This window comes from Ruditapes philippinarum, unplaced genomic scaffold, assembly GCF_026571515.1.
Source record: "Ruditapes philippinarum isolate M1 unplaced genomic scaffold, ASM2657151v2 ctg3001_1_1_1_1, whole genome shotgun sequence".
NCBI classification, from domain to species: domain Eukaryota; kingdom Metazoa; phylum Mollusca; class Bivalvia; order Venerida; family Veneridae; genus Ruditapes; species Ruditapes philippinarum.
Window position 1 is genome coordinate 25261 of NW_026858206.1, and position 18953 is coordinate 44213.

Consider the following 18953-nt stretch of genomic DNA (forward strand, 5'->3'; position numbering starts at 1 on the left):
AGCGTTTCAACTAGACTTACAGGCATCTTTAATTGACTCAGGTATGCATCCATCTCGAAACAGTTAAATGAGATACTTCAATGTTGTAATAAATATTACAAAAATCATTTTAAACAATTATAGCAGATTTTTCTATTTTCGCTCGAGTTATTATGTAAGCCCGTATATGAGCATTTTCAACTGAGTTTTTACAAGCCATATTATACATGAAGTTACTCATTTAAGGAATTTTTAAATGTGATAAAATTCCCAATCTGTTTACTGTACACACAATTTTGGTATTATTTGAAAGCAGATGCTTAGAAGCATAGCACTATTAACACAAACACAAAAATCACAAGCTAAATAAGAAAATATACTTCATATTGCATTACATAGTAAGCAACTCTCGTAGTTTTATCATACCCCTTATTACCTAGAATAAGGTTTCAAACTTGAAAGTTTGGCGCGTTTTTCGATGAAAAGCATGCTTAGCAATTAAGCAAGTAAAGAAGAAATGCATTTCTGTAAGGAATAATATTGTGTGGTAGGAAGGATATTTTTGCGACGGACAGCGCGCCAGCAGACAGACCGGAAGTTAAACTTATCAATCATTTAAATAATTTAAAACGAATGACGCCAAAGAAAATAATACACACAACACATATTAAGTTTAATTGTCCATGCAAACACATGTTACAACATGTATGTTTAAATATTTCAAGTTCCAGATTGTACATAAGGATAAATCACCTTACTGGATAAAAAAACGTTTATTGCCGGTAATGTTGGATGATATTTTTGGTGACGAAGAGATATTGCAAATATGCTATCTTTTCGCTATCCTATGTACATGTACAATGATAGACAATGGTTATCTTATAGTTAATATAAAACGTCAAATATAGACAATCAATAAGGAAATGTGCTGAGATGCTAAATGTGTGACATTGATTTAATACAGAATTATTGACAAAATTTTCCAGTAAAAGGAAAAGCCCTAACGTTCGCATGTTGTAAACATTCTTTCATTCAATAATTGTAGTTGTACGGGAAAACCGGATAATGTCCCTAATTATTAATGGATAAGTTGTTAATGTTTGAATCACCAGCAGCATATAGAAAGGGGACTATAATCTTATAAAATCAAGAAACGTTCGCATGAAAAGGTATTTTTATAGATAAGGTCACTGTGTCAACGTTAAGCCTATAAGACTTGGTTTTTATGCGACAATTTCATTGTTTTTATGCAGAATAGGACACATTAGCATTTCGTGTTCATCTTTCTATAAATGAATGTAATATTGTGGTTTGGCGCATTCAGTGCTTTCAGCACTTTGCTTCAACTATAATTGAGTAATGTGGACATTTTTGTACCTCTGACCAGCGGGGCTAGCAGTCTGTACGGACATAAAGGTAAGGGCATAAATGAAAAATACGGGAACGGTCGAAAAGGCAATAAAATATATTTTAAGGTCATAAGAAGCAAGTATTTGGTACTATATAAAATAACTTTACCTCTAGACTGAAACATGTTAAAAAAGCATCCGTTGTGAGATCAAAATTAATTTTGGAATATTAAAATGATGGTTTCCTTATGGTATTTTACAGGATTGTGATTTAGCATGTATAGTGACCAAGCATGTATAGTGATTAAGCATGTACAGAAACCAGCATGTATAGTGGCCAAGCATGTATAGTGGCCGAGCATGCATATTGATTTAGCATGTACAGAAACCAACTTGTATAGAGATTAAGCATGTAATCGTGACCAAGCATTGTATGTGCATTAAGACTGTATAGTATTAAAGCAATGTATAGTGGGCAAGCATGTATAGTGACCAAGCATGTATAGTGGCCAAGCATGTATAGTGGCCAAGCATGTATAGTGGCCAAGCATGTTTAGTGATTAAGCATGTATAGGTTACATTAACAACATTTATACGAGAGAGAAAAATACGACTTAAAACAGGACGCTTTACGAAGTGGAGATACTAAAACACACCGGAAATGATCGATGATATACAAGATAACATTATATATGTCATTACCTTCTGTACGAGATCTTGAAACAGGGTCATGTACATGTATTTACGAAAACAGAAATAAAAAAATATGAAAATATATACCGCTCTAATAATCAAGTTAAACCTTACAGTTCGTCAACCATAACCATATAATTTAATACACCAGTTAATAACAACCCCATACCCAACAAGTAAATAAGCAAGGCTTTACTTCACACTGCTGGGTTAATGTAATTATTTCCTTTTTGGCCAATTAAAGAAGCAGTGCGGGAGTTTCAAATTCCCTTCCGCGGGTGTGCGAGCTGGCGATGCATATTCATTTGCCGAATTAAATCTATTATTTCATCCCCGACATTACACGAAAATATATAAAAATGAAAAAAAGGAATAATACAATCCCAAAAACAAACATACAAAAAAAAACCCCAAAAAACAACAATAGAAAACAAATAAACAAAGATAAAACGACTGCAAAATAATAAGACTTTATTGAATGAACAAGTGAAATATACATGTATAATTAAAATAACTGAAACGAAGTCATACAATTTTTGTGTTCTTTAAATGGGAATATAACGAAAATATGAAACATTAAAAAAAATTAATTAATGTCATATCTTTTGAACTAAAGCAGTCCTTCATTGTAAACATATTGTATTACTACGCTTCGCTAACCAAACTGAATAAAATATAAAGTCATGTGAATAGAGATGGTGTAACCTTCACGGTAAATAGAGAAAAAAAACCTATCAAATATCACCATTTCAAAATAGGTAACGAGAAGAAGGAATAAATAAGACTCTAGTCATTCAGGCATTATAGTTAGATCGAATCTTGTTCGGAATAAAGCTTCAAAATGAGGTGAGTGTTTAAATGATATATTTTGTATATTTGGCTGCTTTTAAACTGTTTAAAACCTTTAGCTTATACATTTATTATATTGATTATTGAGTTTTATATAAATCTATTTATGCAGGCCCATTAAGCTCCTAAAATGTTTCATTTTTATTTATATTTCTCAAAAGCTGTTTATATTTAACGTACTGTTACAGTTCACTGGCCATTTTACTAAACCGTGTTTTGCTTCTTTCACGTTTTGCTATTAGTTTAATAGTAGTAATTTTGTATGGAAGTCAAAATACTAGGCTAGATTGTTAACATTTTGCTACATTTCACATTAGCACATCATTCAGTGCTACTTATTAACGTGATAATATATTCTTTATATTATAGAACACATGCTTGCCTGTTCTTGAGATACAAAATGTAGTCAATTCTGGGGCATAAAGGGGACCATTATGTCTCATGTATGCGATCGTTTTTATTTCTCATAAACTTTTTATTTTTGGTTTCTAAATATAGTTTCCAAAACAATTACTTATTTGCCACATATATGAATTATCTTTTTTGCTTCTTTGCTGTTTTGGCAGTGGATATAGTTAAAGTGAATTAGTACTTTTATGAAAATCAAAATACTACTTCGTACCTTTACGATACATCATTGCATTTTAAGCGCTATTTTCTTCAGTACCTTAACATCTAACATTCTCTTAATCCATTAACATGTTTGACATTTCTTAAGTATTAATAAAATATGAATTTCTGAAGAAACATAATGTGCCTTTAATGTGCCGTTAACAATAATATGTGCAGCAAATATTGGTTTAGGCTACTAACCCACTTAGGAAATATTTATTCGTTTCTGGACATAATTTGCTTTTAAATCTGCTTCTTTCCCATATATTAAATATTTATTCGTTTCTGGGGCATAACGTACTATTCTACATATGAAGTAAAACATTGCAACGGTTTATAATTAGTCTTGCTTTTATGTTGAAACTTTGACATTATACAAAACTTACCTTGTAACTTGAGAAAACAGTCTCTTACGGTATATCAATAATATATTAAGTTTTTTATTTATTCTGGAAACATTGAGGTATTGAACATTGGACATGTATACATATTTTAGTTTACACGGTTCCTTACGCTACTAAATATATTTTAAGCTTGAATACGTAAAGGATTATATAATTATTTATGAAAAAAAAACTAAATACATTTAAAAATAAATTTGTCTTCAATTTATCAGAAAATTCAATTCTTCTCTAATATACTCGTACATTTACTATAAAATACATCCTAGTTGCTGTGAAATTCTTATGCTTACAATTCAAAGTAAAAAGCTCTTAAATTTTATCATAAAATTCTCTTTTAATGTACATTTATCTGTTCTAAAGTCTAAAATCATTGGAAATACATGTACATGTAAGTTTTTTTTTGAAAATCTTATGGAAGATTCTCTGACGACGTAAGGCTGTTAACTTTCATTGTCACTTAGTTCAGTTTAAACATATTAACTTGTGCTGGATTGTTATATTGTCTTGACATGCACTTTTTTCGTACGCTCGCTTCCAGGGACTTAACTTGCCACAAGTTTATAAAACATTTTTTTCTCAAGTTCTGTTTCAAATCTCAATATTTTCATTGGTCAGTGTACAATCTGTGTCAAATTGTGACCAATCAATCACCTGAGATCTGAGTTTGAACTAATTCATAATTTCTTTATAACCTCTTAAACAGTTCTGGTGTCATACGAGTAAACGTGGCCGTTATTCATGTAATATTCATGTTAAGTTACAACAGACTTTCCCTAGTTTGAAAAGGTCGACACCCGTTTACCACTAGACCAGTTATAATCATTTCCTCTGCGTATTATTAGCTTTCAGAAGCAAATAAATAACTTGTAGTAGTAGTAGTGGTGGTGATGTTTGAAGTTTTCACTCCAGATCACAATAGTAAGATGTAGGTAGGGCAATACCCTAACCCTAAAGTCACATTCCTTTTACCAGAACAGTTCAGTCACCGCGTCATTCATGGGCAGACTGTCAAGCAGTTTACCAGTACTGGTTGCCTACTTTTCCGTAAGGAACTGTTAACTTCTGTACATGCCAGAGCAGAGGCACAGAGCGAATGACCGTAGAATTGCAAAACAGATATTGTCTTCGTCACATCACATAATAACTCTTCAGCTGGAATATGATTTTATCGTAGAGCTGCGATTTTTTCGATGATAAAGGTAGAGTATTCCAGGGGAGGTATTTGAGAGAAGAAGAAAATAGTCCTCAAATCTACAATCTGGCCTCACTCTTCAAATTGAAATGTCAGACTACGAAGCATACGTTATTGCACCAGTTTGTTTTCTTGCTTTACAAATTTGTGCGCGTTGGGAACAAATGAAGCGAATACATGTATGAGAGTGAGTTAATAAAATGTCAAAAATGATGTACTTTTTTCGCCGAAAAATACTTTCCTTGTAAATATTGTAAGTTCTTGTTTTGATTTCCATAGAAATAGTGTTGCCCGTACGCATTTAATTGCTGTCCATACGAGAAATATCAAATAAGCAGTTTTTCCATTTCGTTTTCCAATGGACGCTTCATGATTTGCATTACTTTCTATTAACAGAGACGCATTACTAAAAATAGACTTGTTGTCTGTAGCCAAATGTCATGCGTCTGTACGACACATACTCCTTAAAGCAGAAAACCCTTATTATATGGATGAATCCGATTTTGAAAAGATAATTTATGATGATTTTGTATTTTCAGGACATTAAATTTAATGTTCACGTTACTGTGCTTGAGCATCGGTCAAACAGAGGCCGCCGTTGAAAACCTTGGGGAAGAGATGACAAATTATGATGTAAATGACATCATCAAACTACGATGTTGTCCTGCAGACGACTGTTATCCGTCACAAGCGGAAGTGGCGTCTTTAAACAACAAGTTGAAAGGCAGAGTTATTGTTCCACACTTTGAGGAATATGTCAACCAATCACATATGTATAACACATTCGAGCAGAGGTATGACCATTATTTTTTTTATATGTTTGATCGAAACTTGCAGGTTTTCGCCTACGCCGAGTATGACCTTTTTTCATCCAATAAAAGTACTCGACGGTAGTTAAAATAATTCCAATCTTCATTTCGGGGTGCATATGAGTATACGAAGTAACATTGTTTAATAGCCATAAGTGGGGGATAAAATGCATAACACTTTTCTGTATTATGTGAGGTCAGTTAGAGCAAGTCAATGTTTCACAGTGATCATTTTTTATGAAAGCCCGTATTTTCTTCTGATAACTATGACGAACATTTCCTCATTATCTTCTAAATAAAAAATCCCATGCTTCGAAATTTCAACACAACATGACAGTAACTTACTGAATTAAAGACCAGATTCCATAAATATATTAGTGGCAAAGCCTCGAAATTGTCTTATTGTCAGGTACCCACGACTTGTTGTTATGGTTCATTCGAAAGAAGATATCCGAGATACGGTCTTGTTTGCCCGGAAGTACAATTTGCATGTGACAATGAGGAGTTCCGGTCATGACTTTGTTGGTAGATCAACATGGGATGGAAGTATTAACATCAATTTATCTGAAATGAAAGACTACGAAATTAATCTTCTCTCTAGTAGAAGTGAACATGGGGAGGTCAAAGTTCAAACTGGATTGACTTGGGCGGAGATTTACGAAAAGGTAGGTGTAAAGTTAGTGTAGGGCTGCAATCACATTGTGAAAAAGAAGTTCTTTTTCAATATATTTTTTTTAGTCCCATGACTTGAGCATTCAAATACGTAATATTACACAAAAACATTTTAGTTTTTTGATAAAAATCTATTTAAAATCAGCTCCTAATTAACACTACGCATTAGGATCTGACAACCACCAATAGGTTGTCACCTGCTCGAGACCTTTCAAACAGCCAGTCATCGGCAAGCTTCCACAAGCAATGCGGTTTTTAAAGTTTAATCGCTGGAAAACCAATACTAAGTAGGTAATTTGCACGATTTCGAGAACAAACAAGGCGTTTTCCATATTGCCGGCATAAACTGGCAAAATAACCTTGCATTTTTTTGAATTTAAGTCTGTTATTTCATGTTTAAATGTTTCAAATTACTTCAAATAATTTGATTTCTAACAAAATTCAACATCTTGACGATATTTTGGTAGCTCGTTATATGCCTATCTGTAGAGGACGGTTTGATTGCATGGCATAATATCTTTTTCGGGAAATCCGAATCGCAATGAAGGCAAAACAAATACTGTAGCAATCAGATCTATATGCAAGAACAAACATTAGTAGATGTGAACTTTAGACAGATTGAATCAAACTATAGTCTCACAGCTTGGTCTAGTTTTTTTTTTTGAAAATTGACACATTAAGTACTTGTTGCAGAAAAAAGGAAACAAGGAAACAACATGAAACATGGATTATTTCATAATACAATAACAATATACACTAATTACAGGCATTTCAAAGATTATTTGAAAATGTAAAGACTCTAAAACAAAACTTATCCGAACAACTTGTCATCCAACTACTTCTGGATCACGCAAAGCAGATATTTCCTTACACATAAGTACTCAATTTGCACAGTTTATGTTTGTTTCTGTTGATTCTTCTCTCCAAGGAATTATTAGGAATATACATGTATTGCAGAATTATAAAGAAAAACATGTTGTGTTCGGATAGACCTCGATTCGGATGCCTACACATACTTTGATATTTTATAGTATATTTGCTTTATATGTGATAAAAGGTATACATATCTGTTGCTCTTGTGGGAGTGGCTTATTTACCAATCCATGTTCATAATCTGCCTGGTAACTTAAAAATGCTTTTGTATACTATACGACGAAATATGCGTCCATGTTATCTATTTATTTTAAACAGCTTGACAAGGAGTACAATCGAACTATCGTAGGCGGAAGTGCTCACACAGTGACACCTGGTGGCTATACCATAGGTGGAGGTCATAGTCCTATCTCAAGGTCATTAGGGTATGCAGTTGACAATGTCCTTGAAGTGCAGGTAATCACAGACGTTTATTCAGTATTTTTCCATGGACAGGTTGTCAATTTTTTTTGGAAATACTGTATGTTCAATTGGTTTTACAAAGACTTCATTGATTTTTTTTTCTAATTTGGGAACGACTTTCAAAGAATTAGTGAAAAATATATTAACCATTTGAAGAATGTTGTTTAAGCAAGATGTCCATTACATTGCTAGGCCAAGTTATACGTATAGCAGTTCAAAAATATCACATCAAATCAAATATACCCCACAAATATGTAATTGTCTATAAAGATTGTCTTTTCAATCAATTTTAAAATGATTATATTGAGCAGGGTACACATTTAAATGAGTAAAACACAAAAACAGACAGTCCTCTGGCGATTTTTTCTTGACTAAACGTTTCTATATTTATGTCATTTAGGTCGTCCTAGCCGATGGTAGGATCGCCACGTGCATAGAATCGAGATGTGAAATTGAAGATCTAGACGGTAAAGTTGATTCAGATGACGGAGATCTATTTTGGGCATTACGTGGTGGTGGTGGGGGAACATTTGGAGTTGTTGTTTACTTTGTTTTCAAATTACACGCAATGCCAACTGCAATGGTTCGAGCAGACACATGGTTGCCTTTAAAAGTAGACACATACGGTCTCGATTACAGCGAGCGTATTCTGTCGGCGCTCGGGAACCTTATAACAACTATGCCTAGGGAATGGGGAGGATATTATCTAATTGGTAATGAAAAGAATTATTTCGAAGGTATTGAGATGACCGGGCGATTACAGTTAGCGATGAACAAGTTTGCTCCTTGGGATGGCTCCGAAAATAAAATTTTCGAAGAATTTATTGGTATTGCCAAGGAGCTTCAAACCAATGTAACATTCACGAATTTAAGCAGTTTCTGGGACTACGAGAAGGACGCCTCTGATCCACCTATAACTCGGTCTTACATAGTTAATACTTTACTTCAGCCGGAAAAGGTCAACGGAGAGTTGGTCAAACTGTTTCAAGAGGAACTGTTCACTAATATGGCAGGAATTTACTTTGGATGCACAGGAGCATCGGTTGGAGGTAAGAGTGGCTATACCACGTGATATGACGACTGTTCTAATAAATATACATGTATTAGCTTTTATTAATTGTTTATTACCTTTTATTAGCGAAGGGAAAAATTTAACTAAAAACTAACAAGAGCGATGACAATGGACTATGAATTAGTTTTGACAACGATATACAAGATGAAGGGGCATTTTTTTATGTCCAGGGCTGAATAAAAACTTTAAATATTCCAGGCTATTGGACATGGAATAAGATTAACAATTTTATGTACACAATATAATTTGACTAAAACCCATATGGCTGATTTTACTCCAGACAGTCGGAAGTGACATAAATTGCTCCGGATATCGGAAACTTAAAATAAAAATTTATTTGTTTATTCAGATAATATTAAAATCAATTAAAATTAAATTTTGACAACGTGCTGACAAATGTCCTGACAACAGATAGTTAGATATTTAAAACTATGTATGCATGAATAAATTCCGAATATCGGAAGCTTATCAATTTTGTTTGATAGATATTATCAATTGAAATAAGTGACATTTTGAAAAAGAGATACTGCAAAACAAATAATTTACCAAATCAAATATATTGACCAGTATATTTCTGCTAAAAACGCTAAAGCGTGCCGTGATTTATTGCAAGAAACACGGGCAGTAACAAAAGTTATCATGAGAACTCTAGGACAGCTTCAAGGTTATCACAAGAACTCCGGGACATTTAAAAAAGGGCATCAAATTGTTAGCCAGGGCTTTGTGTTTGCAATTTTGCATTATAATTAGGTAATTATGTATGGCAAGGATGAAGACCAGAAATGAACAGATCAATACGTTCGAATTTGCAAATAATTTTAAAATCTTACTCAAAACTACCAGATTTTAAACTAGAGGCAATGAACAATGACGTATGAATTAGTTTTGACACATAATACAAGATGAAAGGCAAGCTTAATCATTAAAGTTTAATTTAGCACCAAATATTAAAAGTAGCATTTTTGACGAGTGTTTTTGTAGTATAGACAGAGGTTTTCCGACGGATTCCATGAAAAGTTATCACATTAACTCATTATAGCTTTTCTAAGTTCAAGTCTTTAGGCATTTGTCTCGAAATTTGTAAGTACATTCGCACTGGAAAATCGAGCCATGACGTTTCGTTCGAACACTATTGATGGCATCCATCTTAAATAAAGCAGAAATAAGTAAAAGAAAGCTCAACAAAAGCAGACGGAAAATATTCTGGGAGGGAAAGGCTGGGTTTATAAGTACACAACCTGGCTTGTAAAGGGACGCAACAAGTATAAATATGTAAATAATGACATGTCATCTTGTCTACCTTCTAATAAATTGCATATTTCGTTTAATGCTTATTAAACTTGCAAATAGCATATATTTTTTAAAAATCCGGAAATAAATGTTCTACAGATATACCGGTTGGTCAGGATTAAAATTTAAGTCGGCCATCATAAAAAAGAACAACAACAAGAAACAAATACTATAACAAATTGCTCGACCGTTTAAACGATAGATCGATTGATCGATCTGCACTAGGTGAACCTGCTTCAGAACACAGGGGATTCTCTTTCGATTTGTTTCCTTTACCACTCTTTATAACCATAATAAGTGATGAGCCTCAAACTTGTCCAATTATCATTAAGTCAAGTAAAACAGACTTTACTTCGTTTTTTTTGTTTGTTTTGTTTTTGTTTATAGTTTGGAATTGTCAAGGAAAAAATAGTTTAATAAAATGACTGACGTTTACATATTGAAGGATGATATTAAAAATTCTAGCAGTCATGCTACAATTATTTAAACATTCGTAAAACTGAGATCTCTATGGTGGCATATTTCTGCCACCAGATAACCATATAACTAACTAGTTAATTAAGAGGTTAACTAGTTACGTAACTAGTTAACATAGGTATCAGGTTAACTAGTTACGTAACTAGTTAACCTTTTAATTAACTAGTTAGGCATCAGGTTATCTGGTGGCTGAAATATGCCACCATAGATCTCTTAATGATCACATGTAAACCGCGCTTTACGCTAATTGATCGTGAAAGGACATAGTATAATCAAATGATCACATAACCCTTATGTACTTGTATGTAAATCGTATAGTAATTACAGAGTAAATCATAGCATGACATGACTGTACAGGGCAGGACAGGACAGGGCAGGGCATGGCATATAATAGAATAGAATAGAATAGCAAAGCAAATCGTAACATGACAAAGCATCACATAAAATAACAAAATATAATACAATATGTATCCAATATTAAATGTAATAATTTTCCTAGCCAATAGCCATCACATATTATACAAACATGCAGTAAAAGAACTCCGTCAAAATATTGTCAATAGAAAATCGTTCTATTTTAGCGCCTCCGTGAAAAATTATACTGTATATGGGCATAATAAAAATGTTTTCACACATCTTTGTCCCAATTACAATTCAAATTTTGGTTATTTCCAGCAGAAGATGCAGCACGTGTATGTATCAGATAGTTTAAAAAATCAAGAGAGTCTTCTTTGTTTCATAGTAGTTGCTGGATGTTGCCGACATGTTTGCTTAAATTGAATGATTGCAAAAAAATATCAGTTTCATTTTTGAAATTTTAGGCAGAACCACAGACTTCTCCATTGAATCGACACCTCTCCATCCGGGTTACAGAACTGCTGTAACAAGTTTGACATGCGGTGTCGCACTTGCAGATCCTCAGAGTCAATCATGGTTTGATCAGTCAAAATACGACGAACTACTCATCCCTAAAGCCGATGCTTTTAGTAAGAGACTTCAAAGATTTGGCAACGGAATGTACCTGAACGAGCCGACCAAAAACAACCCAAATTGGCGGGAAGATTTTTGGGGCGACCATTACACGAGATTATTGCAAATCAAGAAACGCTACGACCCGGAAAACTTTTTCACTTGCCATCATTGCGTCGGATCAGAAATCGGTGGGAAATCGACGACGCCATGGTCATCGTCTGCTTCGATCAGCAGAGTTGATATTTTTATGGCCACAATTCTCTTTGCACTCAAATACTTTATGTAGATTTCTTCAGCTGTTGATTTTTCTGTAATTTTATACACATGTATCAACATTTTAAGCTACCCTTCATTTACATAAGCATGTATAGAGCGAAAAAATTTGAGTTAAAAGAAATTACTGGCGTAATGTATACGTATAACTTTAAAAAGAATGCGCAATACATTGTTTCCAACATCTATGTTAGCTTCATGATTGTTTGAATTTCAACCAGTAATAAGTAGTTTAATATCTCTGAATAGTTTAATACATATACATTATCACATAAACCGAGGCGCAGGAGTGTAATAAAGCCATTTAATAAAAACGGTTTTACACAAGACGATATTACACTAGTGTAATAACACTTTGACGTCACGTCATTTGCGCTATAAACATAGCGTTAAAGCGAGCCAATGTGAGCGTTACACTATAGGCGCGTCAAAGAAAAATGACTCTTGATATAGAGAATAATAGGTTGGTGCCGTGGATGGAGAAAGTTTATCTGGCGAGGCGGAGGAATTTATTGGGTGAGCCGAAGGCGAATCCAATAAATTCCGGAGCAGAGCCAGATAAACTTTCTCCATCCACGGCACCAATCTATTATTCTATTTATCCTGTCACCGTTTTTTTTTTTAAAGAATTTTATTAGACAAACTACCTTTAATCACACTATCGAAAATGTTTCTATATAAACAAAGAAGGCCCGAAGCGTGCATTATTCTACAATAATGCACTCGCCATTCTTATTATCTCCCTGTGTATTTTCACATTGAGGGCGCCATTTTGTTTGAAAAATGTGAGAAATATAAACAATTTTTTGTCGAATTTTGTTGTGAAAACTATCTAGAATGGAAGAAAATGGTCTAACTAAGAAAATGAATTCGAACACCAATATCTTTTATTCAGTCGTTAACGATGTACAGACGTTTAAAGTATTGTTTACGTGACGTCACAATGTAGCGCCAAACAGCACGTGCAAAACAATCAAAATCAAGTACGCGCTATTTTAAAGCAGCATGCTTCAGATTTATGCTTATTTTCATGAAAATTTTGAAATTTAAACCACCAAACAAAAAAGCTTAAATTTTCAATGAAAATTTTGAAATTTAACCACCAAACATAAAAGTCCAACATTATAACAATAATATATTTTTTCTTGAAAAGTAGTTCGACAAAGAGGTGCCCATTCATGCATACCACGTGATCAAGTGCCGTAGATCAGTAAAAATATACGGCACCTTGTTATCGGGCCGAAATTGATAGAAGTGACAGGATAAAACGGTTTACCGTTCTTATTTTATATATGTGATAAATAGAATATTATATTCGTGTAGATTCAATTCTAAATTTATTGAACTCGTTGAATAGAACAATATTGTGCTCGCCAGAGGCTCGCATAATATGATTTTATTCAACTCGTTCAATAAATTTAGTATTAAACCTACTTCAATATCCTCTATTTCAACTTTATATTATTTTACTATAAATAAGTATAGGTCCATTCTTGTGCTAGTAGCTTTCTCATCATAATTCCTGCTACAATTTTTATACTGCAGTTATTCTATCACTTGTATAAAATATACAATTTACAATGTCCTATGACGTTTTATATCATAGAAATCATACTCAGATACTTAGAAAGATTATATATTAGAGCAATTATATTATATTCTCTTGATTAAAATTTCTTACTAAAATACATATATGTCGAAATCCATTTTAAGGCCCAAGATATTGCGCATTATGTTTTAACAAGTAATAGAAAAAGCGCGAATTTAGAAAGCCTAAATGGAAACTTAAACCAGGTGATATTGATAAATAGCCATGGCGAGATGACGAGTTTCGTATTAGCCGTCTGTTAATTCATTCATTGAACATTCTAATCTTCAAACTAGTACATTTAAAAAACTTATCTATACACGGAACTCAATGGGAAAAACAATATAGCAGAATTTTAGGCATCATAAAATTAATAAATTCCAGATAATTTCTTAAAACTGTTAGTGGCTGTTTCTTTGGAAGCTATTTGTACTTATGTTTATTTTCCATAATTTTTGCCATTTTTTTTTTGTTCTACTTCTATACCTTTGTTTAAATAAAATATATTTTCCAGTTGTAATAAATTAGATTCTTTTTTACCGTGTTTGATTATAAACAAAACTGATGAGTCAACGCATTCGTCCACGATGTTGCATTAGGGCTGTCGCTGTTTCGTAGGTTGTGGAAAGATCTTTTGTTTATTATGGTTGAGAAGCTTCTATACAAAAGAGTTCCTTCATTTGTTGTTTGTTCATTTTCATTATAGTTATTTGGCGACTACAGTAAAGGCCAGTATAATTCATGTAGAACATTTTATACGTACAAGGTTATATGTTTATTAATTTCCTGTGGCATCTCAAGCTTCTATAATATATATATAAAAACTTTACATCTAAGACTGCTGAAATACATGTAGATAGGCTCTATATACGTAGCAGCCTAGCAACGTGGCAACCTGGGGCTGGAAGCCTATAAGCCTAAGCTAAGTCTATCTAGCAACGTGGCAACCTGGGGCTGGTAGCCTATAAGCCTAAGCTAAGTCTATCTAGCAACGTGGCAACCTGGGGCTGGTAGTCTGTTAGCCTAAGCTAAGTCTATCTAGCAACGTGGCAACCTAGGGCTGGTAGCCTATAAGCCTAAGCTAAGTCTATCTAGCAACGTGGCAACCTGGGGCTGGTAGCCTGTTAGCCTAAGCTAAGTCTATCTAGCAACGTGGCAAACTGGGGCTGGTAGCCTGTAAGCCTAAGCTAAGTCTGTCTAGAAACGTGGCAACCTGGGGCTGGTATCCTGTTAGCCTGAGCTAAGTCTATCTAGCAACGTGGCAATCTGGGGCTGGTAGCCTGTAAGCCTAAGCTAAGTCTATCTAGCAACGTGGCAACCTGGGGCTGGTAGCCTATAAGCCTAAGCTAAGTCTATCTAGTAACGTGGCAACCTGGGGCTGGTAGCCTGTTAGCCTAAGTTAAATCTATCTAGCAACGTGGCATCCTGGGGCTGGTAGCCTATAAAGCCTTAGCTAAGTCTATCTAGCAACGTGGCATCCTGGGGCTGGTAGCCTGTTAGCCTAAGCTAAGTCTATCTAGCAACGTGGCAACCTGGGGCTGGTAGCCTGTTAGCCTAAGTTAAATCTATCTAGCATCGTGGCAACCTGGGGCTGGTAGCCTATAAGCCTAAGCTATGTCTATCTAGCAACGTGGCAACCTGGGGCTGGTAGCCTGTAAGCCTAAGCTAAGTCTATCTAGTAACGTGGCAACCTGGGGCTGCTAGCCTATAAGCCTAAGCTAAGTCTATCTAGCAACGTGGCAACCTGGGGCTGGTAGCCTGTTAGCCTAAGTTAAAACCTAGCAACTGGCAATCTGGGACTGGTAGCCTGTTAGCCTAAGTCTATCTAGCAAAACCTGGGGCTAGCCTATAAGCCTAAGCTAAGCTAGTAACGTGGCAACCTGGGGCTGGAGCTGTTGGTACAACGTGGCAACCTGGGGCTGGTAGCCTGTTAGCTAAGTTAAAGTCTATCTAGCAACGTGGCATCCTGGGGCTGGTAGCCTATAAGCCTAAGCTATGTCTACCTAGCAACGTGGCATCTTGGGGAAGGAGCCTTTAAGCATAAACTAAGTTTGTGATTGTTTTTCGAATATAAATTTTTGTACACAACAATTCAGTCTACAATGAATTCAAACAAGCCTTTCCTGGATGATCTTGGTTCTCAATTGTTATACTACATATGTGAATATCTGGAATCTATGTAAATAAGCTTCACTTTATAATGTCAGTACATCCGAAGCGTATTTTTTCAAAATAACAGACATCTTTAAATGATTCTTTAATATGCATCCACCCGAAACAGTTGCAAGAGATACTTCATTGTTGCAATGAATATTACATATATCATTTTAAACATTTTAGCAGATTTTCCTTTTTTCGCTCGAGGGGCGTCCGTGGCCGAGTTGTTGTGGTCGTTGACTTCAAACCACTTGTCCCTCAACGGTGGGGTTTCGAATCCCGACAGGGACTTTCGATTCTTACATGTGAGGAAGCTATCCAGCTAGCTTACGGAACGTCGGAAGTTCTACTCAGGTGCCCGTTCGTGCCTGAAATTATGCACGGAAAGGCACCTGAGGTCTTCCTCTACTAGTTAAGCTGGAACGTCGCGATATGACCTATACTGCGTCGATGTGACGTAAAACCCAATGAAACAAAAAACAAATTTTGGCTCGAGCTTTCATGTAAGCCCGTATTTTAGCACTTTTAACTGAGCGTTTATCTGCAAAATTATACATGAAGTTATTCGTGTAAGGAATTTTTAAATGTGATAAGATTCCTAATCTGTTTATTACAGACACACAATTTTGGTATCATTTGAAAGCAGATGCTCTGAAGCATAGCACAAATTACACAAACACAAAAATCACGGGCTAAATAAGAAAATATACTTCACATTGCATAAAATATTAAGAAACTCTCGAATGTTTACCATACCTTTAATCACCTAGAATAAGGTTTCAGACTTCAAAGTTTAGCGTTTTATATTCGATTAAAAGCATGCCAAGCAATTTAACATGTAAAGAAGAAACACATTTATGTAAGGAATTATATTGTGTGATCGGAAAGCCTATTTTGCGACGGACTTCTTGCAGGCAGACAGACCGGAAAGTAAACTTGTCTATCATTCAGATGACTCGAGACGAATGACACGAAAGAATATAGTATACACTACACATGTTTGGTCTAATTTTCTATGCAAAACATTTTCGAACATGTTTAAATATTTCAATTTCAATGTTGTAGGATAAGGAGAAACATTTACTGATGGCTTGAAGTTTTGGAGACGAAGAGATATTCGAAATATGTTTTCTTTTCACCATCCCATATACACTGTTAGAAAAAGTTTGACAACGACTACAGTAATATTATAGTTAACCAACATATATACACATAAAAAGTAAAATATAGAAACTTGTTAAGAAAAAAGTGGTTGAAATACTTAAGGTGTGAAATTGATTAAATACAGAATTTATTGACAAAATTGTACAATAAAAGAAAAACCCTAACGATCGGCTGTTATAAACATTCTTTACATTTAACAATTGTAGTTGTACGAAAAAGCTGGCAATGTCCAATTACATTGACCTTATTGTTATTAGAAAAGTTCAGGGTTATTTGTTAATTTCTGAATCACTAGCAGAATACAAAGAGGGGACTATATCTGATAAAGACAGGAAACGTTTGTATAAAAAAGTATTTGTAAAATTAAGTGTTCTATGTCAACTTTACAGCCTATAGCTACATGACAAGGTTTTCATACAAACATGTCATTGTTTTTTATGCTGAGTAGGATATTTCTTCCTATAGATAGGTGTTGTATTATGGTACGTCGCATTCAGTGCTTTCAGCACTTTGATTCTACTATAACTGTGACCATTTATACCTCTGACCAGCGCGGGCTAAGGGTATGACCATAAAGGTAAGAACATAAATTTAAAATACGGGAACGGTCGAAAATGCAATCTTATCATATTCTAAGCACATAAGAAGCAAGACTTTGGTTTTTGAAATAACTTTAACACTAGGCAATAAGCATCGTTGTGAGATTTAAATTTCTTTGGAATGTTAAAAATGAAGGTTTCCTCATGGTGTTTACAGGATGGTGATAGAGCATTTATAGTGTCCAAGCATGTATAGTGATTTAGCATGTACAGAAATCAGCATGTAAAGTGACCAAGCATGTATAGTGATTTAGCATGTACAGAAATCAACCTGTATAGTGGCCAAGCATGTATAGCGGGCAAGCATATATAGGGGCCAAGCATGAATAGGGATTTATCATGTATAGGTTACATTACCAACATATTTATATGAGAGAAAAGTAATGGCAGGAAGTTTTTCGAAGTGGAGATACTAAAAGCTTCCGGAAATGATCGATGATCTGCAAAATAAAATTATTTGTGTCATTACCTTCTGAACGAGATCTGGAAATAAGCTCATGTGCATGTATTTCTAAAAAAAAAAAAGAAAAACCGAAAATATATAAAATATTACCGCTCTAATAATCAAGTTAAACTCTTTACTTCGTCAAGGATTTTACCTCCTTACTGTACCCTCACACTGCTGATTTAATGTTTTAAAAAAGCAGTGCTGGAGTTTCAATTTCCCCTCCACGTCTGTGCAGGCTGGTTTTGCATATAATCATATGCCGAATAGAATCTATTTCTATCATACCCCCGACATTCGACAATACAATAAAAAGTATAAAAAGGTAAAGCAAGAACTACCCCAACCCCCTCTACCGCCCCCAAAAAAGAAAATAAATAAATTAATAAAAACAAAAATCAATAACAAAAACAACAACAACAAAACCAATAACAACAACAGAAAATTAAGACTCTATTGAACGAAAATGTGTAATATGCATGTAATAATTGAAATGAAGTTATAAAATTCATGTGTTCTTTAAATTAGAAATTAACGAAAATATGAAACATTTAAAAGATTTATGTCATATCTTTTGAACTAAAGCAGTCCTTCATTGTAAACATATCGTATTACTAAGCTTTGCTAAACTAAACAAACTTAACACAAGTTGCACATCAGAGACGTCGCCAAATGATGTGTTCAGTCACAGCTAATGTACAAAATCAGAATTGAAAATCGTTCTATTTCACAGCTGAATATCCGAAGAATTTATTATTTTTTTCTCCATGTTCTTGGTATGTGTCTGAAATACTGAAATGTTTGTCTGTTGCAACAAAAATTGGAACCTCTGGTCGAAGAGAAATAAATTGTATAACAAGTGAAATTGAAATGATTGGTAAAATTTAAACAAATTGAAGACAATATGTAACGAGAATATGGCAGGCCATTGAAATATTGGTTCGAATTGCATAATGTTCGAATGATTTTGAGGACGAACTGTCTGTTATTTTACCAATAGCGAACCGCCTCTCTGATAGTGG

At 34.3% G+C, this 18953-nt stretch overlaps 1 protein-coding gene across 1 annotated transcript; it reads left to right on the plus strand.

Annotated features, from left to right (window-relative positions):
* The first annotated feature begins 2716 nt into the window (after positions 1-2716).
* Positions 2717-12166, plus strand: LOC132752478 (uncharacterized). The gene is made up of 6 exons (XM_060742804.1): positions 2717-2867; positions 5618-5872; positions 6297-6552; positions 7751-7888; positions 8295-8943; positions 11555-12166. The coding sequence occupies exons 1-6, from the start codon at positions 2863-2865 to the stop codon at positions 11989-11991; spliced, it is 1740 nt and encodes a 579-aa protein (XP_060598787.1). The 5' UTR covers positions 2717-2862; the 3' UTR covers positions 11992-12166.
* The last annotated feature ends 6787 nt before the right edge of the window (positions 12167-18953 follow it).

Coding starts and splice junctions, on each gene's coding strand:
- LOC132752478 (XM_060742804.1), top strand. Junction 5,873..6,296: donor TATAACACATTCGAGCAGAG/GTATGACCATTA, acceptor TCTTATTGTCAG/GTACCCACGACTTGTTGTTA. Junction 7,889..8,294: donor ACAATGTCCTTGAAGTGCAG/GTAATCACAGAC, acceptor TATGTCATTTAG/GTCGTCCTAGCCGATGGTAG.